The sequence below is a fragment of the Blennius ocellaris genome (genome assembly GCF_963422515.1).
Source record: "Blennius ocellaris genome assembly, chromosome: 11".
NCBI classification, from domain to species: domain Eukaryota; kingdom Metazoa; phylum Chordata; class Actinopteri; order Blenniiformes; family Blenniidae; genus Blennius; species Blennius ocellaris.
Window position 1 is genome coordinate 29,786,556 of NC_137660.1, and position 23,364 is coordinate 29,809,919.

A 23,364-nucleotide genomic window follows, 5' to 3' on the forward strand; every position below is an offset into this window, starting at 1 on the left:
GATCTGGTGATCCTGTGTGTGGTGGTGACCGTGTGAGGGGGTGACCCTGTGTGATCTGGTGACCCTGTGTGTGGTGGTGACCGTGTGAGGGGGTGACCCTGTGTGATCTGGTGACCCTGTGTGTGGTGGTGACCGTGTGAGGGGGTGACCCTGTGAGGGGGTGACCCTGTGTGATCTGGTGACCCTGTGACGGGGTGACCCTGTGATCTGGTGACCCGGTGAGGGGGTGACCCTGTGAGGTGGTGACCCTGTGATGTGGTGACCCTGTGAGGTGGTGACCCTGTGAGGTGGTGACCCTGTGATGTGGTTACACCCTGTGATGTGGTGACCCTGTGAGGTGGTGACCCGGTGAGGGGGTGACCCGGTGAGGGGGTGACCCTGTGATGTGGTGACCCTGTGATGTGGTGACCCGGTGAGGGGGTGACCCTGTGATGTGGTGACCCTGTGAGGGGGTGACCCTGTGAGGGGGTGACCCTGTGATGTGGTGACCCTGGAATGTGGTGACCCTGTGATGTGGTGACCTGGTGAGGGGGTGACCCTGTGATGTGGTGACCCTGGAATGTGGTGACCCTGTGATGTGGTGACCCGGTGAGGGGGTGACCTGTTGAGAGTTGGGCGTCAAACTGACCTCGGCCTCTGAGTCCTTCAGCTTCTGCTTCTTCTCCTTCACCTTCATCTCAAACACCTGCTCCATCTCCGCCTCCATCTTCTTCATCTTCATCACGTGTTCCCGGCGCTCCTCCTCCATCTGAGCCAGGGGGCTCCTGCAGGGGGGTCACAGTGGGTCAGTGGCCAGACAAACTGGGGGGGTCACAGTGGGTCAAGGTCAATACAAACTGGGGGGGTTAGAGTGGGGTCAAGGTCAATACAAACTGGGGGGGTCAGAGTGGGGTCAGGGTGAAAACAAACTGGGGGGGTTAGAGTGGGGTCAGGGTGAAAACAAACTGGGGGGGTCTGGGTGAAAACAAACTGGGGGGGGTCCCAGTGGGGTCAGGGTGAAAACAAACTGGGGGGGTCACAGTGGGGTCAGGGTGAAAACAAACTGGGGGGGTCTGGGTGAAAACAAACTGGGGGGGTCCCAGTGGGGTCAGGGTGAAAACAAACTGGGGGGGTCCCGGTGGGGTCAGGGTGAAAACAAACTGGGGGGGTCACAGTGGGGTCAGGGTGAAAACAAACTGGGGGGGTCTGGGTGAAAACAAACTGGGGGGGTCCCAGTGGGGTCAGGGTGAAAACAAACTGGGGGGGTCCCGGTGGGGTCAGGGTGAAAACAAACTGGGGGGGTCACAGTGGGGTCAGGGTGAAAACAAACTGGGGGGGTCTGGGTGAAAACAAACTGGGGGGGTCCCAGTGGGGTCAGGGTGAAAACAAAGTGGGGGGGTCACGGTGGGGTCAGGGTGAAAACAAACTGGGGGGGTCACAGTGGGGTCAGGGTGAAAACAAACTGGGGGGGTCTGGGTGAAAACAAACTGGGGGGGTCCCAGTGGGGTCAGGGTGAAAACAAAGTGGGGGGGGGTTCTCACTTGGTGAGCTGGCCCTTGGTCTTGGAGGTGTCCACGCCGTTGCAGGTGACGGCGGCCAGCTTCTTACTGCGGTAGTTCTCATAGTGGACGTTGTTGGTGACGTCCTTCAGGTCCTGCATGTGGGTTCTACAGTGGGGGGGGGGGGGGGGGGGAGGGGGTCGTATAGATTACCGGATTTTCCAGATGCAACTGGATCCGTTGATGATCCAGATTTCTGCACGTTCCTTACAAAGCTCATCTCAATGTTTCATAATTAATTATAATTAATGATAATAATTATAATTAATGTTCATTTAACATTTTAATAAAGAAGAATTGAACAAAGTGTCTCACCTGATGAGCATGTTGCGCAACACGGTGAAGTCGCAGTGCTCGCCGTTCTCCACTGAACACACACACACACACACACACACACACACACACACACACACACACACACACACACACACACACACACACACACACACACACACACACACACACACACACACACAGTTACTACAGAGAGAAACTCCTGGATAAATAAATAAATAATTAATTATTCAGGGTTTTGGAGGAAAGGTGAAACATCTGCACAGCATGACTTTGGTTCAGGCGCTACGTCAGAGCAAAGAATTGTGGGTAAACAGACAGACCCGGTGTGTTATTTATTATTGAGGTCAGACAGAGCTTCATTCATCCGTCGGCTGGCGGGGGGGCGGGGGAGGGGGAGGGGCGGGGGCGGGGCTGGGGCGGGGCTGGGGGGCGGGGGCGGGGCTGGGGCAGGCCGGGATCAGACAGGACGCCAAAACGGCTTAATCAATTAATGGATCTTTATTCGTTAACGAGCTTCGTACCATTAATGGGTGATGTGTCCGAACGTTCTCTCGTTCCTTTTAGAATCTGGTGGGCGGGGCTTATATTCAGGCGCTCAATAGTGAGGCGAGTTCAGTAACGGCATCGTTTCAGGGCCCTGACATTTTTTTTTTTTTTTTTTACAATTTTTTTAAACAGGTTTCATCGTGGAGAACTTTTGAAACGCCGCCTTGGCTTCGGCGTGTCGCTGGACACGACGGTGTCCACCCTAAAACGCTGATTAGGTCACGTGGACAGGAAGTTGGCCTCTGCTCAGGGGGGTTCAGGCACTACGGTGGGACATCGTGAGGTTTGTCTCTGTCCTGCAGTCTGTCCCCTCTGGACAACCTCACTTTAGTCAACAGGTTGTAGAAAGTGTCTCATTCTGCTGCTATTTTCCACCGAACCGCCCAACAAAGTCTGTCAGACCTCGTAGCGATCCGTCGGTGGAAATATTGCTCGTCAATATTGCGGCGGGTCGCAGAGCGAGGCTCCTGTCTGATCAGGCCGTCCCTGCAGGACAGTTAGAGACAGAAACACGAGCTGTGGGACAGACACCAGAACTCGCCGTCGGTCCGACAGCGAGACGAGACCGTTTGACTCTTCATGACGAGGTGACGAGGTGACGAGGCGGGACTCTGGGACGGGTCTGCAGCTGATCTCCCCACTGGGCCGTCCCCCGTCTCCGGGGCGGCGGGAGGACGAGGAGGAGGAGGACGAGGACACCTTACCATTGATGAAACTGATCCAGTCCCGCCCTGTGGCGTCCCAGGCCAGCCACTGACCTCCTGTCTCTTCTAGAGGGGGGAGCTCTGACGGAGGGGAGGGGGACGGGTTACTGTCTGCGGCCCAGCAGAGGGGGGGAGGGGCTAAATCTGGGGCGTTTGGTTTTTGGTGCGGCTCAGGATTGGCCCTGGTTCGGCCCTGGTTCGGCCCAGATTCGACCTTGGTTCAGCCCTGGTTCGGCCCAGATTTGGCCCTGGTTCGGCCCAGATTTGGCCTTGGTTGGGCCTTGGTTGGGCCCAGATCTGGCCTTGGTTGGGCCCAGATTTGGCCCTGGTTGGGCCCAGATCTGGCCTTGGTTTGGCCCAGATTCGGCCCTGGTTGGGCCCAGATTCAGCCCAGATCAACACCCTAACCTACACGTGTCCAAGCTGACTGGCGACAGTTCAGGGGCTGGTTGGGGGGGTTGGAGGAGGAAGGCAGCGGGGGGGTTGGGGTTGGGTGGGTGGGGTTAAATGAGGACTGTGCATGGCCAGCAGGGGGCGCCGGTCTCAAAGGGGGGGGGGGGGGCGAGGGGGGTGGAGCCGAGGAGCTCAGCAGGGGGTCGAGGTTCACAAGGTTCAGGGAAAGAAAACAGGTTGTGACTGAGAATAAAGACTTTATTTGTTGATGGACGGCAGAAAAACTCCTGATGCAGACTTGAGTTTTTAAGGTCTCACTGGTCCGGCTCTGGACCAGGATCTGGTTTCACTGGTCCGGCTCTGGACCAGGACCTGGTCAATGTGGTCTCTGGCTGGACACCGGGAGTTCTGAGCCTGCGGGCGGCGCCGACTGAGGCCGTGACGATGGACTAGCGTTGGGTTTTAATGACACCGGAGAGCAAACGATCTGTTGGCGACGGGTGAAGAGGCGGCGCCACGCCGTCCTGCAAGGCGCCGGCCGTACGTTAACTGCCCATGAAGCTATAAAGCGATGTGCGTTAGGAGGGCGGAGCCCGGCCTCGGCCCGGTGGTACCAGGCACCGGGGGGGGGGGGGGGGGGGTCTGGTACCACGGAGAGGAGGAGGGGCGTCCAGGGTGTTAAAGCCTGGGGTTCTGATGCAGCCTCTAGTTTTCTCCATGACGATTCACAGCATCAGACCTGGACCCAAACCTGGGTCCTGGACCCAAACCTGGGTCCTGGACCCAAACCACCACCGCGGAAAACTCGTCTTCAAAGTCACAGGAGTTTGACTTTCGTCACAAAACTCCGTCTAACGTTTTCTGTTTTTCTCTGGAACTGTTGAAAAGTCTGACACTTCAAAGGAACTTCTGTTACTGAGATCAAAGGCAAGTGTCAAAGCTAAAATAAATCCAAATCATGATGAACTACTGTGAGATTCTGAAGAGAACTTTAGCGTCATTTACGGTTTGCTGGTTCAAATCCAGTGACCAGACGAAGTGACCCCTCATGTGACCTCCTGGTCGCCCTCCTGCTTCCTGTCTCATGCCAACACTCATCAGACGGACTGTTTATAGACTCGGGACCAAATATGACTTAAGAAGTCTCCTGGACCTCCAGTTGAGAGACGTTAAAGTTAAAAGACATGGTCTTTTAAAATCGTGTTAAAAGTTCCATTAAAACAAGTCAGACTGACGAACCCACCGGCGGTCCGACCCAGACTCTTGACCTCAAGTCTACAAACTCTGTTTTCTTAATTCTTGCAACAAGTCCAAAGTTTGAACTCGGAATTTTGAGGACGACGAGAATAAATGACTTTTATTATTTCCATCCTTCTGAGTGTTGGCGAAGAGCAGCGAGGGGCGAAGAGCTGAGGTCACCTGAGAGGCTCTTTGTTCCCTTTGAAGATTTCAAACTGAGAAAGAGTTTCAAAATAAGACGTAGTTCAGGGTTTGGGTGAGTCTGAAGCCCAAGTCTGATTCGAGCATTGGTTTGACCATCAGCCTAATGATGAGACAGCACAGCAACAGAAGAGTGGTGGAGGAGGAGGAGGTGGGGGAGGGGGGGGGGGGAGAGGAGGAGGAGGAGGAGGGGGGGAGGAGCAGGAGGGGGGAGAAAAATGAGGATGAAATAAAGTGAAAGATGGTTTTGTTTACCAAAAATGCCCTCTGTCAGTCATGGAAAAGAGTAGACAAAGAAAAAAAATAAAAGAAAGAAACAAAAAGAGAGAAAAGAAAGAATGAAATAGTGAAAGACTGATAATCGGTCAACCTCAGAGACACAGAGACAAACTGACGGAGGTAAAGATCGTCGTACAGCGTCAGAGTCCACACAGCCGACCACGGCTTCACCAGCCAGGATGGACTCGCCTACACCCCTTCTCCACCCCTCTACACCCTTCTCCACCCTTCTCCACCCTTCTCCACAACCCTCATCTGGGCCGGCAGACACTCTAGGAAAAGGAGTGTGTGTGTGTGTGTGTGTGTGTGTTGAGGTGGAGGACAGCTACGACTGTAGAAGACAACGTCACACTTGTCAGCGGACGACCGGCGATTCTCACGAGTCACTTCCTGTCTCTGAACACCGTCTCGACACAGCTTCAACCAGATTCACGGTATTTTCAAGTGTCCCGGATGACGGGAGGACATTTATGGGGACAGAAGTACTTATTGTACCCTTTAATCAATCCAGTATGATAAGTTGCTGCTCTCATAAAAGAAGTATGTCCTGCCCTACACCCAGTATTTGAACACCCTGCGACTTTGCAAGTTCCCCCACTTAGATATCGTGAAAGGCTCTGAAATCGACATCGTAGGGGAATTCCCACTGTGAGACATGCAATTTAAATAAAAGAATATTCAGGAAATCACATTTTCTTGCAGCACAGGTGGAAACGTCAGTATTTGGTAAAGAGCCTTTGTTCGCGGTCACAGAGGTCAAAGGTTCCCGGTCGTTCTTGGCCAGAGTGGCCCTGCAACACTCCTCCACACAAGATCTTCTCTAGATCCGGCAGGTTTCAGCTCCCTCCTCAGATGTTCTATTGGCTTTAGGTCTGGAGACTGGCTCAGCCACTCTAGAACCATGACATTCTTCTAACGGAGCCACTCCTTGGTTCTCCTGTGCTTCGTAACAATATTTCCTCCTTAAACCAGGTTCCCCTGAATCGGAGGCACTGAGAGTTCCAACGGAACCTTTTCTCCATAAATGGAGAACGTGGGTTTTTAGAGGTTCACTGCAATTAGAACGGTACTTTTGTTTGATTTGAGGATCTAGCATCAAAACCAGCCTAAAGAAGCATCCAGCTCCAAGGAACCAAGACTGGAAGACTTGTTAGTGTCCCACTATTGGACAAGAGACTGTGGTTGGAATCAAGTTGATGAGACCCAACTGACAGCTTCGTCAGTACTGGATTCCTACCTCAGAAGATTCTGGAGCTCAACATGGGGCCAAACAAGGACAAGGGCCAAACAAGGACAAGGGCCAAACAAGGACAAGGACCAAACAAGGACAGGGGCCAAACAAGGACAAGGGCCAAACAAGGACAAGGGCCAAACAAAGACGTACCCTCAAGGTTTCCATGGACAGTTTTTAAAGGACCTTAGAGATCAGAACAGTCTTTCAGGTGACTTGGTGATTCCACTTTTCTCAAAGCGTCCTTCAGTTCTTCACTTCACTTCCTTCTAGGAATCCAGACCGGAAGTGTTTTTTTTTTTATAGCAGTTTTACAGTTTCCATACAAGTATTGACAGTCTCTATCAGCCCATGTGACCCTACCACTAAAGTCTGCTTGAATCAATGCCATACGTGATGTCAAACCTCTGAAACGAGGCGAGAGTTCACCTTCAGGACTCTGAATGGACGGTTTGATGCCGAGGAGGTGGACATTTTCTACATCAGGACAGTATTTTAGTGAAACTTGAGCATGCAGTGTCTTCAAAGTGACCCCCGACAAGGAACCATTGATCGAGTACCGAGGAACCAAGACCGCAATAAGAGGTATTTCCATAGATTTCCTGTTTGCGTGCCTCTCTGGTTCTAGCAAATATGGACTGAACCTGAGATTCAGGAAACGTCTCCTTGACGCTGCCGACGAAAGCATTTGGCGTCCATACGTCAAACGTCTCCGGGAACCTTTCAACGCCCTACATTGTGCTCAACGGAGCCCGTCCCCAGACTGCGACCCTACCTTCAGCCACGCCCCAGGGGTACTGCCGGCCTCGGACCTTCTTCCCGTTCACCTCGATCACCACGTTGCTGCCGACCACGGCCAGAGGCATCTTCTCCTGGAACACAGTTTGGTTGGGTGAGCAAGGCGGCGGCGGCAAGGCAATGGGGAGGAACCGCCGGCAGGCCCGTCGGTACTACGCTGCCAGAACAACGCCCCCGACACACTCGGGCTCCCCTTTACGCTGCGTGCCGGTTTGGCTTTGGCCATTTCAAAAGAAAGTTCATCTTCGCACAGCAACTTTTAGAAAACGATGTCTATCCACACACACAAAATTAAAATGGCAGATAATATTTTAAGTACAGCCTCAAAAGAAAGTAGTCTTTCATATTCACAAGCCTGGAGATCCGATATGGAAACAGACATTTCAGTTGAGGAACGGAGTAACTCTTGTTTACTCACAAAAACAAACCATCAACACAAGATTTCGACTAGCGCAGTACAAGTGGTTCAGAACCTACGTCACATCATTTCAACCCTAATATACCCGATGATTGTGTCAAACGTGGTAAAGAAAAGTGGAAACTTCATCATTGTGTGTGGCAGTGTGAGGAACTTCAAAGCTTTTGGAAGCAAATCTGTGCTCATTTCTGATTTAATTGAATGTAAAATGCCCTGAGATGCTAAACTCTGTATATTGCACATTTTTTTCCAAATAGCTTTAAATGCAGAACAAAAAACAAGAAACTTGTCATTTTTTGTTTGGTGCAGATAAAATATGTTATTGCTTTGAAATGGAAGGACACAGAAAGACCTGGAGTGAAACTGGATTAAAATGATGTCCAGTAACTTGGCCGTGGAGAAACTGATATATATTGCCAAAGGCAATGGGGGGGGGGGGGGGGGGGGGTTATTTCATTTTGTTGTATTTGTGTGTGTTTTACATGTTTTGTCCTTAAATTGAAAATTTCAATAAACATATTTGTGATTTTTTTTTTTTTTTTTTTTTTTTAATGGCAGAAACATGTTTGGCTAACATCAAAGGAGATCAAAGCTTTTCTACTGACGGAACACAAAGTTCCTCAGAACACAAACGTCTGCAGGGTCCGGATCCACCAGGAAAACCTCCGGTCCGGCTCTCACCTTGATCTTGCGGATGAGTTTGTTGTCCTCGTCGTCCTCCGTGTCGGGAAACTCGTAGATTTTGATTTTGTGCTCCTGAATCTCTTTCATGATCTGGAACAGAAAAAAAAACAAAAAACAGAAAAGTTTTGAGGACAAACGTCACCGATCGTCTGCAAAACCGCTTCAGATGAACCTAAAGAGTCCGTCGTGAAACTGGCGGATCGGCTGATGCTAATGCTAATGTTAGCGCCACAGCATTATTAACACAGGAACGCTACCAAAGTAACTAGTTACATTTTGTTGTCTCGATTTTAGTTCTTCACTTAATGATACTTGACAGAAAAGGTGGGAGAAACACTTTTCTTCTGATTTCTTCTGTGTGTTTGTTTCGGTTGTTTTATGACGGTTTAGTTTGTTTGGTATAAACAATTTGTCCCTAATATTTTTCAAAAATACTTTAAGGAATATTATTTGTTCTTAAGGCACCTTGATATTTAACTGTATGGATGCTAATTAAGCAATATTTGTTTCTGTATTTCTACTGTGATGCTTGTTAAAGTAAAAAACTCAATAAATATATATATATAAAAAACAAAAAACATGTTAATGATGACAAATAGATAAAACACATTCAAGACATTTAATAGACAATTTAGAGATACTTTAGGCCAAAACAAGGCAAGGCAAGGCACCATTCAAACAGGGCAATAAACAGTGCTGTACAAAGAAATAAAAGACATTTCCTAACTTAAAAAAAACAATTTGGTATTTTCAACGTCGACATTTCGAGTATTTTCCCCCGTCGTCGTTCCAGAACCGCTGCAGAAAACCTGCTGGTGCAAAACCGCTTCAGATGGCCCAAACTGGCAGATCGGCTAATGCTAATGCTAATGCTAACGTTAGCGCTACAGCATTATTAACACAGGATCTGCGTTAAGAACTGCTGCAGAAAAGCTGCTGGCGACGTGAAGGAGCCGAACATCCGTTTGTGAAAAGTGAAATAACGACGTTGCGGCACAAAAACCAAACTAGCTACTTTATGTTTACAGTAACTGCCAAGTGAAGTAAGTACCTGCTTCTTGAAGAGCTGGCACTCCTCGGGGGTCAGGGTGTCGGCCTTGGCGATGAGAGGGATGACGTTGACCTTGTCATGGAGCCTCTTCATGAACTCGATGTCCAGCGGCTTCAGTCTGACCAACACAGAGGAAACGGCCAAAACCACTTCAGTGTCGAAATATCACGTAGCGACTGGCACCACGTGTGGAGGAACCACCAAACAAACACCTGTTCTCTAAAATGTCATGAAAAAAAGGTTCTTTTATTACCGCGAGGGTTAAAAGTACAGATTTAAAGCAGCCTCTTCCATGTTGGAGAAGAAATGGGAGAAATGGACAATATATAAGAACGGCGACGACGTAAGATTCACCTGAGTGAGAAGAGACGTGTTGACGAAGACATGTGACCCGGTGAGTTCTGGAATCTTTTCCCCTGCTAGTTAATTTTATTATAGATTTTGATTTAATTTTTTATTGTATTTGCTTTGATATGTTTGTTCTTGTATTTTACAATTGTTCAAAAATAAATAAAAAGAAAGTTTAAAAAACAAAAAACAAAAGGGTTGGACGCGTTGCCATGGAGACGCCGCCGGTCGATTCTGAACTCCAACCACGTTTTTGTTACGAGGCGAGATTGCGGCGTTTTGCATGTTAATTTTTTTTTATTTCAGTTCAGGTTCAAAAAACATCAAAACACAATTTCAAAGCTACCGTATTTTCTGGACTTCAGAGCAGCGGAATTTAAGCTGCAGCTGCAAAGTTTAAGAAAAAAACCTGAGAGAGAGAGAGAGAGAGCGAGAGATATATATATATATATATATCAGTAATAATAATAATAATACCAATAGTAATAGTATACTTATAATAATAATAATGCAATGGTATTAGTGTACTTGCACATGTATAAATACATGTATATGCACATGCATTATGCCAGATGAAATATATGATATAACATAAGTATCAATGTAATTTAGTGCAGGTGGTGACGGAGGCTGACGGAGGTCGAAGGGTTAAAAAGTGACCGCTATGTTTAATCCACCATATCGGTGTTTATATCGCCACGTCGACGTTTCCCGTTAATGCGTCTTTGCCACAATGAGGATGTAGTTTAGTGTGGAGAGTAACTGTAATCTGAGTATCATGTAAACAAGGAGGGACTGGTGTGGCGGCGTAAGGCTGCAGTACCGACAGTCGTCAGCAGAGGGAAGCAGCCGCCTCACATGGGCCATACAATGAAGGTGTGTGTGTGTGTGTGTGTGTGTGTGTGTGTGTGTGTGTGTGTGTGTGTGTGTGTGTGTGTGTGTGTGTGTGTGTGTGTGTGTGTGTGTGTGTGTGTGTGTGTGTGTGTGTGTGTGTGTGTGTGTGTCATGGTACAATTGTGACAGTTGTAGAAGCACTGGCTTGTTTTTCTGTGTGCAGCTGCTGTGTGTGTGTGTGTGTGTGTGTGTGTGTGTGTGTGTGTGTGTGTGTGTGTGTGTGTGTGTGTGTGTGTGTCTCAGAGGAACAGTTCAGGTTTGACAGCAGCTGCAGTTTGTCCTGAAGGAATCCTGCTTTATACACACGAGAGAAGCTAAGATCTCCTCTACCTCACCCTCCTCCTCCTCTACCTCACCCTCCTCTACCTCACCCTACTCTACCTCACTCCTCCTCCTCTACCTCACCCTCCTCCTCCTCTACCTCACCCTCCTCTACCTCACCCTACTCTACCTCACTCCTCCTCCTCTACCTCACCCTCCTCCTCCTCTACCTCACTCCTCCTCCTCCTCTACCTCACCCTCCTCCTCCTCTACCCCACTCCTCCTCCTCCTCCTCCACCTCACTCCTCCTCCTCTACCTCACTTCTCCTCCTCTACCTCACTTCTCCTCCTCTACCTCACCCCTCCTCCTCCTCTACCCCACTCCTCCTCCTCCTCCTCTACCCCACTCCTCCTCCTCCTCCTCCACCTCACTCCTCCTCCTCCTCCTCCACCTCACTCCTCCTCCTCTACCTCACTTCTCCTCCTCTACCTCACCCTCCTCCTCTACCTCACTCCTCCTCCTCTACCTCACTCCTCCTCCTCTACCTCACTCCTCCTCCTCCTCTACCTCACTCCTCCTCCTCCTCCTCTACCTCACTCCTCCTCCTCCTCCTCTACCTCACTCCTCCTCCTCTACCTCACTCCTCCTCCTCCTCCTCCTCCACCTCACTCCTCCTCCTCCTCCTCCTCTACCTCTACCTCACTCCTCCTCCCCCTCCTCCTCTACCTCACTCCTCCTCCTCCTCCTCCTCCACCTCACTCCTCCTCCTCTACCTCACTTCTCCTCCTCTACCTCACCCTCCTCCTCCTCTACCCCACTCCTCCTCCTCCTCCTCTACCTCACCCCTCCTCCTCTACCTCACTCTCCTCTACCTCACTCCTCCTCCTCCTCTACCTCACTCCTCCTCCTCCTCCTCTACCTCACTCCTCCTCCTCTACCTCACTCCTCCTCCTCCTCCTCTACCTCACTCCTCCTCCTCTACCTCACTCCTCCTCCTCCTCCTCCACCTCACTCCTCCTCCTCTACCTCACTCCTCCTCCTCCTCCTCCTCTACCTCTACCTCACTCCTCCTCCCCCTCCTCCTCTACCTCACTCCTCCTCCCCCTCCTCCTCTACCTCACTCCTCCTCCTCCTCCTCCTCTACCTCACTCCTCCTCCCCCTCCTCCTCTACCTCACTCCTCCTCCCCCTCCTCCTCTACCTCACTCCTCCTCCCCCTCCTCCTCTACCTCACTCCTCTTCATCTGTGCACAATGTTTTTCTGGTTTCTGAACTTCCAACATCCATTGATTTCCGTTGTGCAGGGATGCATGAGTGATGCGGCGCTGCAGCCCCACAGTGGCGAGGCTCTGCAGGATGAGAAGCGGCCAATCAGAGCGGAGGCTCGTCCGAGACGAGCCTCCGCTCTGATTGGCCGCTTCAGAGACGGAGAGCGGAGCTCCACTGAGCATGAGCGCGATTATATAACGTTAGTGGGTCACAGTCGCTGGCTGGCAGCCTCCTCGCCCCAACACACACACACACACACACACACACACACACACACACACACACACACACACACACACACACACACACACACACACACACACACACACACACACACACACACACACACACACACACACACGAAACACAAACCAGTACATTCATGTGGCCACGAATGTGTATTGAACCACAGTCTGGATAAAAACTGTCATTATGCAGCAGAGTCTCACACACACACACACACACACACACACACTGCAGTACCCACCCGTGGCCAGAGGGGGCGATGAAGTACAGGCAGCAGTGCACTCTGTTGTCAGGCATGGACCGGCGGTTCACTCTGGACTCTGCGTTCAGGAAGTCCTCACACTTGCTGTCGATGTAGTTGATGACGGGCTGCCAGCTGGGGGGACGGACAGAACCAGACCCCCGGTCAGAGCGCTGACTGGGGGTCTGACTGGGGACCGAGGCCCCTAGAGGCCCCCCCCCCACCCCCCCCCCCCCCCCCGGAACCCTCCGAGCTCTGGGGTCATGGGGTTCTAAGAACAGAGTTTTAAAGGGACTCCTCACCAGTTGCTGTTGTCCACAGCGTCTCCGAACCCCGGAGTGTCCACGATGGTGAGCGTGAGCTGGACCCCCCCCCTCCTTGATCAACACCTTGGACTGCTCCACCTGGAACACACCATCACCACCACCACCACCGGACCACGTCAGGTCAACTGACGCAGCAGAAAAGTGTCCTGTTGCCGCAGCAACGCTCTGAAGACGACGTGCTTCTATATCGCCAACATGATTGTTATTAAGGGTGACTGTCAAAATAAAAGTCATCCAGGAAGTCCTGCCGCAGTGAGACCCAGGTCTGGTCTTAGTTCTGGTGAAAAGACGACCTCGTGTCTCGTTCCGGTCGGCCGTCGTCGTTCCCAGTCTTTTCACACGGATTAATGTACGATTTGATCGCCGGCCCACGCCGGAGAACCTGCAGGGTTCTGATGAGGAACATCCTCTACCCACTCAGAACATCAGGATCCTGCAGGGTTCTGATGAGGAACATCCTCTACCCACTCAGAACATGAGGATCCTGCAGGGTTCTGATGAGGAACATCCTCTACCCACTCAGAACATCAGGATCCTGCAGGGTTCTGATGAGGAACATCCTCTACCCACTCAGAACATCAGGATCCTGCAGAGTTCTGATGAGGAACATCCTCTACCCACTCAGAACATGAGGATCCTGCAGGGTTCTGATGAGGAACATCCTCTACCCACTCAGAACATCAGGATCCTGCAGGGTTCTGATGAGGAACATCCTCTACCCACTCAGAACATGAGGATCCTGCAGGGTTCTGATGAGGAACATCCTCTACCCACTCAGAACATCAGGATCCTGCAGGGTTCTGATGAGGAACATCCTCTACCCACTCAGAACATCAGGATCCTGCAGGGTTCTGATGAGGAACATCCTCTACCCACTCAGAACATCAGGATCCTGCAGGGTTCTGATGAGGAACATTCTCTACCCGCTCAGAACATCAGGATCCTGCAGAGTTCTGATGAGGAACATCCTCTACCCACTCAGAACATGAGGATCCTGCAGGGTTCTGATGAGGAACATCCTCTACCCACTCAGAACATCAGGATCCTGCAGGGTTCTGATGAGGAACATCCTCTACCCACTCAGAACATCAGGATCCTGCAGAGTTCTGATGAGGAACATCCTCTACCCACTCAGAACATCAGGATCCTGCAGGGTTCTGATGAGGAACATCCTCTACCCACTCAGAACATCAGGATCCTGCAGGGTTCTGATGAGGAACATCCTCTACCCACACATCAGGATCCTGCTCCTCACTGCAGACCTGCAGTTTCCTCTGGCGACGGTTTGCAGGTCGACTCTAAATTTAGTCGCTTTGAAATCCACTTCCTGTCGAGACGCAATACATGAATCTACCACAATAAATGTGTACGATGTTTGATCGTTTACCTCCATTCTGGTCAAATCCCTGAATTTTCAGTTCACGTCTTGTAACGACTTGACGTTGAAGGTTTTATTTTGAAAGCCTCAGACTTCAGCTGATCCTCCTCAGGAGCAGCAGGAAGTGGCTCTGCTGCCGCCAGAATAAGAAACCAGAACTCAAAGGGCCAAACCTCCGTCAGATCTATATTTACACTTTTATAAGGATTTTAAACAACCTCTGGTGAGCTGGTGGTCAGAAAGTCACCGTAGGAACAATCCAACTGGGTGCTTTTATTTTGACAGTCACCGTAATAACAACCCAACTTGGTACTTTTATTTTGGAATGGTTTTTAAATAGGATATAAAAGGAAACAGGGGTGAAACAGATGTTAAAACCTGGGACTCGTCTTGTGCTGCTAAATTAAAAACGTTTCCATTGATCCAGAATGTTGATTCTTGTTTTGACGTGTTGTAGAAACACATTGGGCTCAAATAAGAAGTCTGTGTTTATATTATATTATATATATTATTATTATTATTATTATATTTAAGTCCTAAAGTCACACATTTTGATATTAGATGAAGCTTTAATCCTCCGTTTCAGAGTCAAATGATTGTTTATTGAATTGCTGGAAGACGTAAAGTAGAAAGACGCTCAGACCTTCACTTCCTGCTGCTGCTTTTATTTCAGGACGCCTCTTTAACTGCACACATTCTCTCTCAAACACAAACACACTTCAGACCAGCCGTTTTACAGCTGTGTGTGTGTGTGTGTGTGTGTGTGTGTGTGTGTGTGTGTGTGTGTGTGTGTGTGTGTGTGTGTGTGTGTGTGTGTGTTGGTTCTGCTCCAATCTGATCTTTTCTATTTTCTGGTGAAGAAAAACAGAAAGAACCTCAAAAATGCAGCTCGACTCACTGAGAGAAATGTGATCTGGGGGAATGTGAATGTGGAGGATTGACCGACCCCCCCCCCCCCCCCCCCCCCCCCCCCCTCCCCCAGGGGGAGTGTAGTACAGGATAGGATGAGGATGAGGATGAGGTTGAGAAGGGCACAGTGGCGTTTCATGGGAACATTCCTGCCCTGGGTCCCCCCCCTCAGACCTTGGGGGGGCACCAAGGGAGACCCAGGGACTCACCATCGCCCCCCCCCCCTCATGTTTTTCTCTCATCACACTAAACCTCCTCCCCCACATTCCTTCTCTCTGTCATCCTGTCTTCCCTCTGCCCCCCCCCCCCCCCCCCCAATGTGTCATAACCATAAAAGGACAGAACCAGGCCCGTCCCCCCCCCATCCTCCCCCCCGTCCCCCCCCGTCCTCAGTGACAACACGACTCTGCTAAAGCAGAAAGTCTCCGGCAGCCTCATCTCATTTCTCACTTTGATCTCTGGTGAAACGGGGGGGGTCGGGGGGTCGGGGGGGGTGAGACTGACCTGCACCGTCTTCTTGATGCGCTGCGAGGGTCCAGGGTAGTCTTTGGAGTACAGGTCTGTGAGGAACAGCGAGTTGATGAGGGTGGACTTCCCCAGGCCGGACTCACCTGGAACACATCAGGTACAGGTCTGCTTCCTGCTACTGACCCCTAGTGGTCACCCCCCTCACCACCCCCCCCCACACCCCCTGACCCCCCCCCCCCCCCGTCCCCCCACTAAATATATAACTATAATAAATACAACATTAAATAGATTTAAAAAACACATTAAATCTTTCAAGTAACTTCTAGATCCACTGAAGAATTTACTGGGTTGTTGCTGAGGAGGGGCAGATAGAGGGGCAGATAGAGAGGCAGGGTAGATAGAGGGGCAGATAGAGAGGCAGGGTAGATAGAGGGGCAGATAGAGAGGCAGGGTAGATAGAGGGGCAGATAGAGGGACAGGGCAGATAGAGGGTAGATAGAGGGGCAGGGCAGATAGAGGGACAGATGCAAAAGCAGCGGGGCAGTTGGGGGAGGAGGTTTAACAGCGGGGGGTAAGTAAAGCATCTGCAGGTCATCAGGGTGTTTCCAGAGCGCCGCCCCTCCTGGGGAATCAATATTTAATTAAAGCTGAGCCTGGGAGGCAAATGGGGGGGGCATCATGGTGGGGGGGGGGGGCACATGGCGGTATTAGCTAACTGCACACTGTGATGTTTGCCGATGATCAGCTGGTGTTTGCTAGCAGTTAGCAGGTGGAGGAGATTCCTCTTTGATCTTTTGGTTCTTTGAGCTGAGCTGCCTGAGGTCTGACACAGGACCAAGCTTTAGCATTAGCATTAGCGTTAGCCTTCATCCACAGTAGCCGCGATTAGCATTTGGTTACTTTTGCTGCATAAAAACACGACTGTGTTTGATGTCATGTGAGTGAAGCTCCACATTACAGAGCATCTTCCTCCCACTAAGTGACGGAGCCTCAGCTCCACCCCCCCCCCCCCCCGCCCCCCACATAGCGGGGTTGTTCCAGGTGTCAGTGTTGACCCTCATCCTGCTGCAGCGTTATGACGCCTCCTCGCCGTGGAGGCGCAGGAGGAGCAGGAGGAGCGACGGCTCAGAGAGAAACAAACAAAGTCTCGTGGGTTTCCCACGGGATTCCTCACATTCCTGCCCCCCCCCCCCCCCCCTGCCCCTCCTCCCCCGGCCCCCGGGGGCAGCAGCTGGCTGCCCCACATCCTGGACGGCCTGCTAACTACCACCCAGCAAACACATACAGATGTGTGTGCAGAGCTAGAACCCTGGAACCAGAACCCTGGAGCAAGAACCCTGGAGCAAGAACCCTGGAGCAAGAACCCTGGATCCAGAACCCTGGAGATGGTCATGTAGAACCAGAACCCTCCACGGGGGCATCTAGAGCAGGAACCCCTTTAGTCCCTCACTGCGAGATGAAAGGAGCCTTGGAGGGACACAGGCCACGCCCCTTTTTTTTTTACAAAAATCTGGAGGCTTTGAATTAAAGAGACGGTGACAGATTCTGCACGTGGCGACTGGCTGCCGACATGAGTGTCTGAAAATAGAGACGCCGGGAAAACGGGACCAGCGAAAGAATGAGGCGCACGTGTGTGTGTGTGTGTGTGTGTGTGTGTGTGTGTGTGTGAGACCCGCCTGCGGTGGTCTGACTGAGCATGCATGAACACGCCGGCGTGCACGGCGCTGGATGAGTGTTGCAGCCGGAGGCGGCGAGGAGGAGGAGGAGGAGGAGGAGGAGGAGGAGGAATGAAGAGGCAGGACGAGGACAGACTGGGACAGACGGGGACAGACTTGTCCTCCACCACCAGACGTCTCGCAGCTTCAGTCAACATTCATCAACATCAAACATTTATTTTCTGAGTTCAGTAAAGTCGCTCTGGGACACATTTATCTGTTATGTGAAGTTAAAGAGATTTTACACACACACACACACACACACACACACACACACACACACACACACACACACACACACACACACACACACACACACACACACACACACACACACACACACACACACACACACACACACACACACACACACACACACACACACACACACACACACACACACACACACTGAACAATTAGGTCAAATGAATGTGTTCATGTTCTGCAAATTCAAACTGATGAGAAACATCATGATGAGGTCACAAAATATTATAGAGCATCTGCCTCCTCTGACACCAGATTATAGAGCATCTTCCTCCTCTGACACCAGATTATAGAGCATCTTCCTCCTCTAACATCAGATTATAGAGCATCTTCCTCCCCTAACACCAGATTATAGAGCATCTTCCTCCCCTAACATCAGATTATAGAGCATCTTCCTCCTCTGACACCAGATTATAGAGCATCTTCCTCCTCTAACATCAGATTATAGAGCATCTTCCTCCTCTGACACCAGATTATAGAGCATCTTCCTCCTCTAACATCAGATTATAGAGCATCTTCCTCCTCTGACACCAGATTATAGAGCATCTTCCTCCTCTGACACCAGATTATAGAGCATCTTCCTCCTCTGACACCAGATTATAGAGCATCTTCCTCCTCTGACACCAGATTATAGAGCATCTTCCTCCTCTGACACCAGATTATAGAGCATCTTCCTCCTCTGACACCAGATTATAGAGCATCTTCCTCCTCTGACACCAGATTATAGAGCATCTTCCTCCTCTGACACCAGATTATAGAGCATCTTCCTCCTCTGACACCAGACTCTCTCTCTCTCTCTCTCTCTCTCTCTCTCCAGAAGTGACACCAACACTAACACAACCCTTCAAGTGAAAACATCATTTTTCCTCCGAGTTCCGTCATGAAGACACGAGTAAGAGTGATTAACAAGTAGTGTGTGTGTGTGTGTGTGTGTGTGTGTGTGTGTGTGTGTGTGTGTGTGTGTGCTAAGCCTGCAGATTAGCGGGAGTAAAGCCTTGCTTCACTCACTCGCTGCCTCCTACAAGGTCAGTAGGCAACGCGGTCAATCTGAACCTCGTCAGACCGTCTTACACATACAGGCTAACGCTAATGCTAACCACTGCCAATGTGGATGCAGGCTAATGCTAATGCTAGCCACTGCCACTCTGGATGCAGACGACAGAACCTTCCAAAAGCTGGACGGGTCAACGCTGGGGGACATTTGTCCGGTGACGGGCTGGAGATCGACGGGGCTTCCTGGAAACTAGTCAGAATTCCCAGTTCCCAGGACAACTGGAACGCTCTCAGCTGGTACAACAGGAAGTGAACCGTGAACCACACAGCTCGCCGACCGAGGTCCCGGCTCGTCCCCCCGTCCGGTGGCTAGCGGTAGAACCAGACCGGGGCTAGCGGTAGAACCAGACCGGGGCTAGCGGTAGAACCAGACCGGGGCCAGCGGTAGAACCAGACCGGGGGTAGCGGTAGGACCAGACCGGGGCCAGCGGTAGAACCAGACGGGGGCTAGCGGTAGAACCAGATCGGGGCTAGCGGTAGAACCAGACCGGGGCCAGCGGTAGAACCAGACCGGGGCCAGCGGTAGAACCAGACCGGGGCCAGCGGTAGAACCAGACCGGGGCTAGTAGTAGAACCAGACCGGGGCCAGCGGTAGAACCAGACCGGGGCCAGCGGTAGAACCAGACCGGGGCCAGCGGTAGAACCAGACCGGGGCCAGCGGTAGAACCAGACCGGGGCCAGCGGTAGAACCAGACCGGGGCCAGCGGTAGAACCAGACCGGGGCCAGCGGTAGAACCAGACCGGGGCCAGCGGTAGAACCAGACCGGGGCTAGCGGTAGAACCAGACCGGGGCTAGCGGTAGAACCAGACCGGGGCCAGCGGTAGAACCAGACCGGGGCCAGCGGTAGAACCAGACCGGGGCCAGCGGTAGAACCAGACCGGAGCTAGCGGTACAACCAGACCGGGGCTAGCGGTAGAACCAGACCGGGGCTAGCGGTAGAACCAGACCGGGGCTAGCGGTAGAACCAGACCGGGGCTAGCGGTAGAACCAGACCGGGGCCAGCGGTAGAACCAGACCGGGGCCAGCGGTAGAACCAGACCGGGGCCAGCGGTAGAACCAGACCGGGGCCAGCGGTAGGACCAGACCGGGGCCAGCGGTAGGACCAGACCGGGGGCAGCGGTAGAACCAGACCGGGGCCAGCGGTAGAACCAGACCGGGGCCAGCGGTAGAACCAGACCGGGGCCAGCGGTAGAACCAGACCGGGGCCAGCGGTAGAACCAGACCGGGGCCAGCGGTAGAACCAGACCGGGGCTAGCGGTAGAACCAGACCGGGGCTAGCGGTAGAACCAGACCGGGGCTAGCGGTAGAACCAGACCGGGGCCAGCGGTAGAACCAGACCGGGGCCAGCGGTAGAACCAGACCGGGGCCAGCGGTAGAACCAGACCGGGGCTAGCGGTAGAACCAGACCGGAGCTAGCGGTACAACCAGACCGGGGCTAGCGGTAGAACCAGACCGGGGCTAGCGGTAGAACCAGACCGGGGATAGCGGTAGAACCAGACCGGGGCTAGCGGTAGAACCAGACCGGGGCTAGCGGTAGAACCAGACCGGGGCCAGCGGTAGAACCAGACCGGGGCCAGCGGTAGAACCAGACCGGGGCCAGCGGTAGAACCAGACCGGGGCCAGCGGTAGAACCAGACCGGAGCTAGCGGTACAACCAGACCGGGGCTAGCGGTAGAACCAGACCGGGGCTAGCGGTAGAACCAGACCGGGGCTAGCGGTAGAACCAGACCGGGGCTAGCGGTAGAACCAGACCGGGGCTAGCGGTAGAACCAGACCGGGGCTAGCGGTAGAACCAGACCGGGGCCAGCGGTAGAACCAGACCGGGGCTAGCGGTAGAACCAGACCGGGGCCAGCAGTAGAACCAGACCGGGGCTAGCGGTAGAACCAGACCGGGGCTAGCGGTAGAACCAGACCGGGGCCAGCAGTAGAACCAGACCGGGGCTAGCGGTAGAACAGACCGGGGCTAGCGGTAGAACCAGACCGGGGCCAGCAGTAGAACCAGACCGGGGCTAGCGGTAGAACCAGACCGGGGCTAGCGGTAGAACCAGACCGGGGCCAGCAGTAGAACCAGACCGGGGCTAGCGGTACTTCACGCTGCTCCGCCGCTGCAGCCAGACGCCAGCTGGCGGCTCCTCAAGCCAGAACAAGAGCGTCTCTGTTTCCAGGCTGGAAATCCCCCAGAGCGCCGGAGAAACGTCAACCTCGCGGAGCCAAGACTCTTTTTTTTTTTTTTACTTTTTTATTCCTGGTGAGACATTTAAAGTCCCGTCTGGTGAGTCCGGCCTGGACTCCGCCCTCAGAGGTCACAACAACATTATTTTTACTCACAAACACAGACGACGAGCTTCAATATGTTGAAAACAAACGTTTCCTGAAAGACTCTGACTCTTGTGATCAACGAGAGAACGTTCTGGGTCGGGAGGTTCTGAGACGCTGGACGTTCTGGGTCGGGAGGTTCTGAGACGCTGAACGTTCTGGGTCGGGAGGTTCTGAGACGCTGAACGTTCTGGGTCGGGAGGTTCTGAGACGCTGAACGTTCTGGGTCGGGAGGTTCTGAGACGCTGAACGTTCTGGGTCGGGAGGTTCTGAGACGCTGGACGTTCTGGGCCGGGAGGTTCTGAGACGCTGGACGTTCTGGGTCGGGAGGTTCTGAGACGCTGAACGTTCTGGGTCTGGAGGTTCTGAGACGCTGGACGTTCTGGGTCTGGAGGTTCTGAGACGCTGGACGTTCTGGGTCGGGAGGTTCTGAGACGCTGAACGTTCTGGGTCTGGAGGTTCTGAGACGCTGAACGTTCTGGGTCTGGAGGTTCTGAGACGCTGGACGTTCTGGGTCGGGAGGTTCTGAGACGCTGGACGTTCTGGGTCTGGAGGTTCTGAGACGCTGGACGTTCTGGGTCGGGAGGTTCCGAGACGCTGGACGTTCTGGGTCGGGAGGTTCCGAGACGCTGGACGTTCTGGGTCGGGAGGTTCCGAGACGCTGGACGTTCTGGGTCGGGAGGTTCCGAGACGCTGGACGTTCTGGGTCGGGAGGTTCTGAGACGCTGAACGTTCTGGGTCGGGAGGTTCTGAGACGCTGGACGTTCTGGGTCGGGAGGTTCTGAGACGCTGAACGTTTTGGGCCGGGAGGTTCTGAGACGCTGAACGTTCTGGGCCGGGAGGTTCTGAGACGCTGGACGTTCTGGGCCGGGAGGTTCTGAGACGCTGGACGTTCTGGGCCGGGAGGTTCTGAGACGCTGAACGTTCTGGGCCGGGAGGTTCTGAGACGCTGGACGTTCTGGGCCGGGAGGTTCTGAGACGCTGAACGTTCTGGGCCGGGAGGTTCTGAGACGCTGAACGTTCTGGGCCGGGAGGTTCTGAGACACTGGACGTTCTGGGTCGGGAGGTTCTGAGACGCTGAACGTTCTGGGTCGGGAGGTTCTGAGACGCTGGACGTTCTGGGTCGGGAGGTTCTGAGACACTGGACGTTCTGGGCCGGGAGGTTCTGAGACGCTGAACGTTCTGGGTCGGGAGGTTCTGAGACACTGGACGTTCTGGGCCGGGAGGTTCTGAGACGCTGAACGTTCTGGGTCGGGAGGTTCTGAGACGCTGGACGTTCTGGGCCGGGAGGTTCTGAGACGCTGGACGTTCTGGGTCGGGAGGTTCTGAGATGCTGGACGTTCTGGGTCGGGAGGTTCTGAGACGCTGGACGTTCTGGGTCGGGAGGTTCTGAGATGCTGAACGTTCTGGGTCGGGAGGTTCTGAGACGCTGGACGTTCTGGGCCGGGAGGTTCTGAGACGCTGAACGTTCTGGGTCGGGAGGTTCTGAGACGCTGGACGTTCTGGGACGGGAGGTTCTGAGACGCTGAACGTTCTGGGCCGGGAGGTTCCGAGACGCTGAACGTTCTGGGCCGGGAGGTTCCGAGACGCTGAACGTTCTGGGTCGGGAGGTTCTGAGACGCTGGACGTTCTGGGTCGGGAGGTTCCGAGACGCTGGACGTTCTGGGTCGGGAGGTTCCGAGACGCTGGACGTTCTGGGTCGGGAGGTTCCGAGACGCTGAACGTTCTGGGTCGGGAGGTTCCGAGACGCTGGACGTTCTGGGTCGGGAGGTTCCGAGACGCTGGACGTTCTGGGTCGGGAGGTTCCGAGACGCTGGACGTTCTGGGTCGGGAGGTTCTGAGACGCTGGACGTTCTGGGTCGGGAGGTTCTGAGACGCTGGACGTTCTGGGTCGGGAGGTTCCGAGACGCTGAACGTTCTGGGTCGGGAGGTTCCGAGACGCTGGACGTTCTGGGTCGGGAGGTTCCGAGACGCTGGACGTTCTGGGTCGGGAGGTTCCGAGACGCTGGACGTTCTGGGTCGGGAGGTTCCGAGACGCTGGACGTTCTGGGTCGGGAGGTTCCGAGACGCTGGACGTTCTGGGTCGGGAGGTTCTGAGACGCTGAACGTTCTGGGTCGGGAGGTTCTGAGACGCTGGACGTTCTGGGTCTGGAGGTTCTGAGACGCTGAACGTTCTGGGCCGGGAGGTTCTGAGACGCTGAACGTTCTGGGTCGGGAGGTTCTGAGACGCTGAACGTTCTGGGCCGGGAGGTTCTGAGACGCTGAACGTTCTGGGCCGGGAGGTTCTGAGACGCTG

The 23,364-nt window shown here is 53.0% G+C and overlaps 1 protein-coding gene across 1 annotated transcript in view; it reads right to left on the bottom strand.

Moving 5' to 3' along the window:
* Window positions 1–23,364, bottom strand: part of LOC308136204 (septin-7-like) — a 36,097-nt gene that overhangs the window by 6,467 nt on the left and 6,266 nt on the right. The window contains 10 exon segments of the mRNA XM_080504448.1: window positions 629–764; window positions 1,521–1,646; window positions 1,854–1,905; window positions 7,204–7,300; window positions 8,326–8,418; window positions 9,380–9,497; window positions 12,639–12,773; window positions 12,941–13,011; window positions 13,013–13,042; window positions 15,756–15,862. Of these exon segments, the coding sequence (XP_080360574.1) occupies window positions 629–764; window positions 1,521–1,646; window positions 1,854–1,905; window positions 7,204–7,300; window positions 8,326–8,418; window positions 9,380–9,497; window positions 12,639–12,773; window positions 12,941–13,011; window positions 13,013–13,042; window positions 15,756–15,862 (965 nt within the window).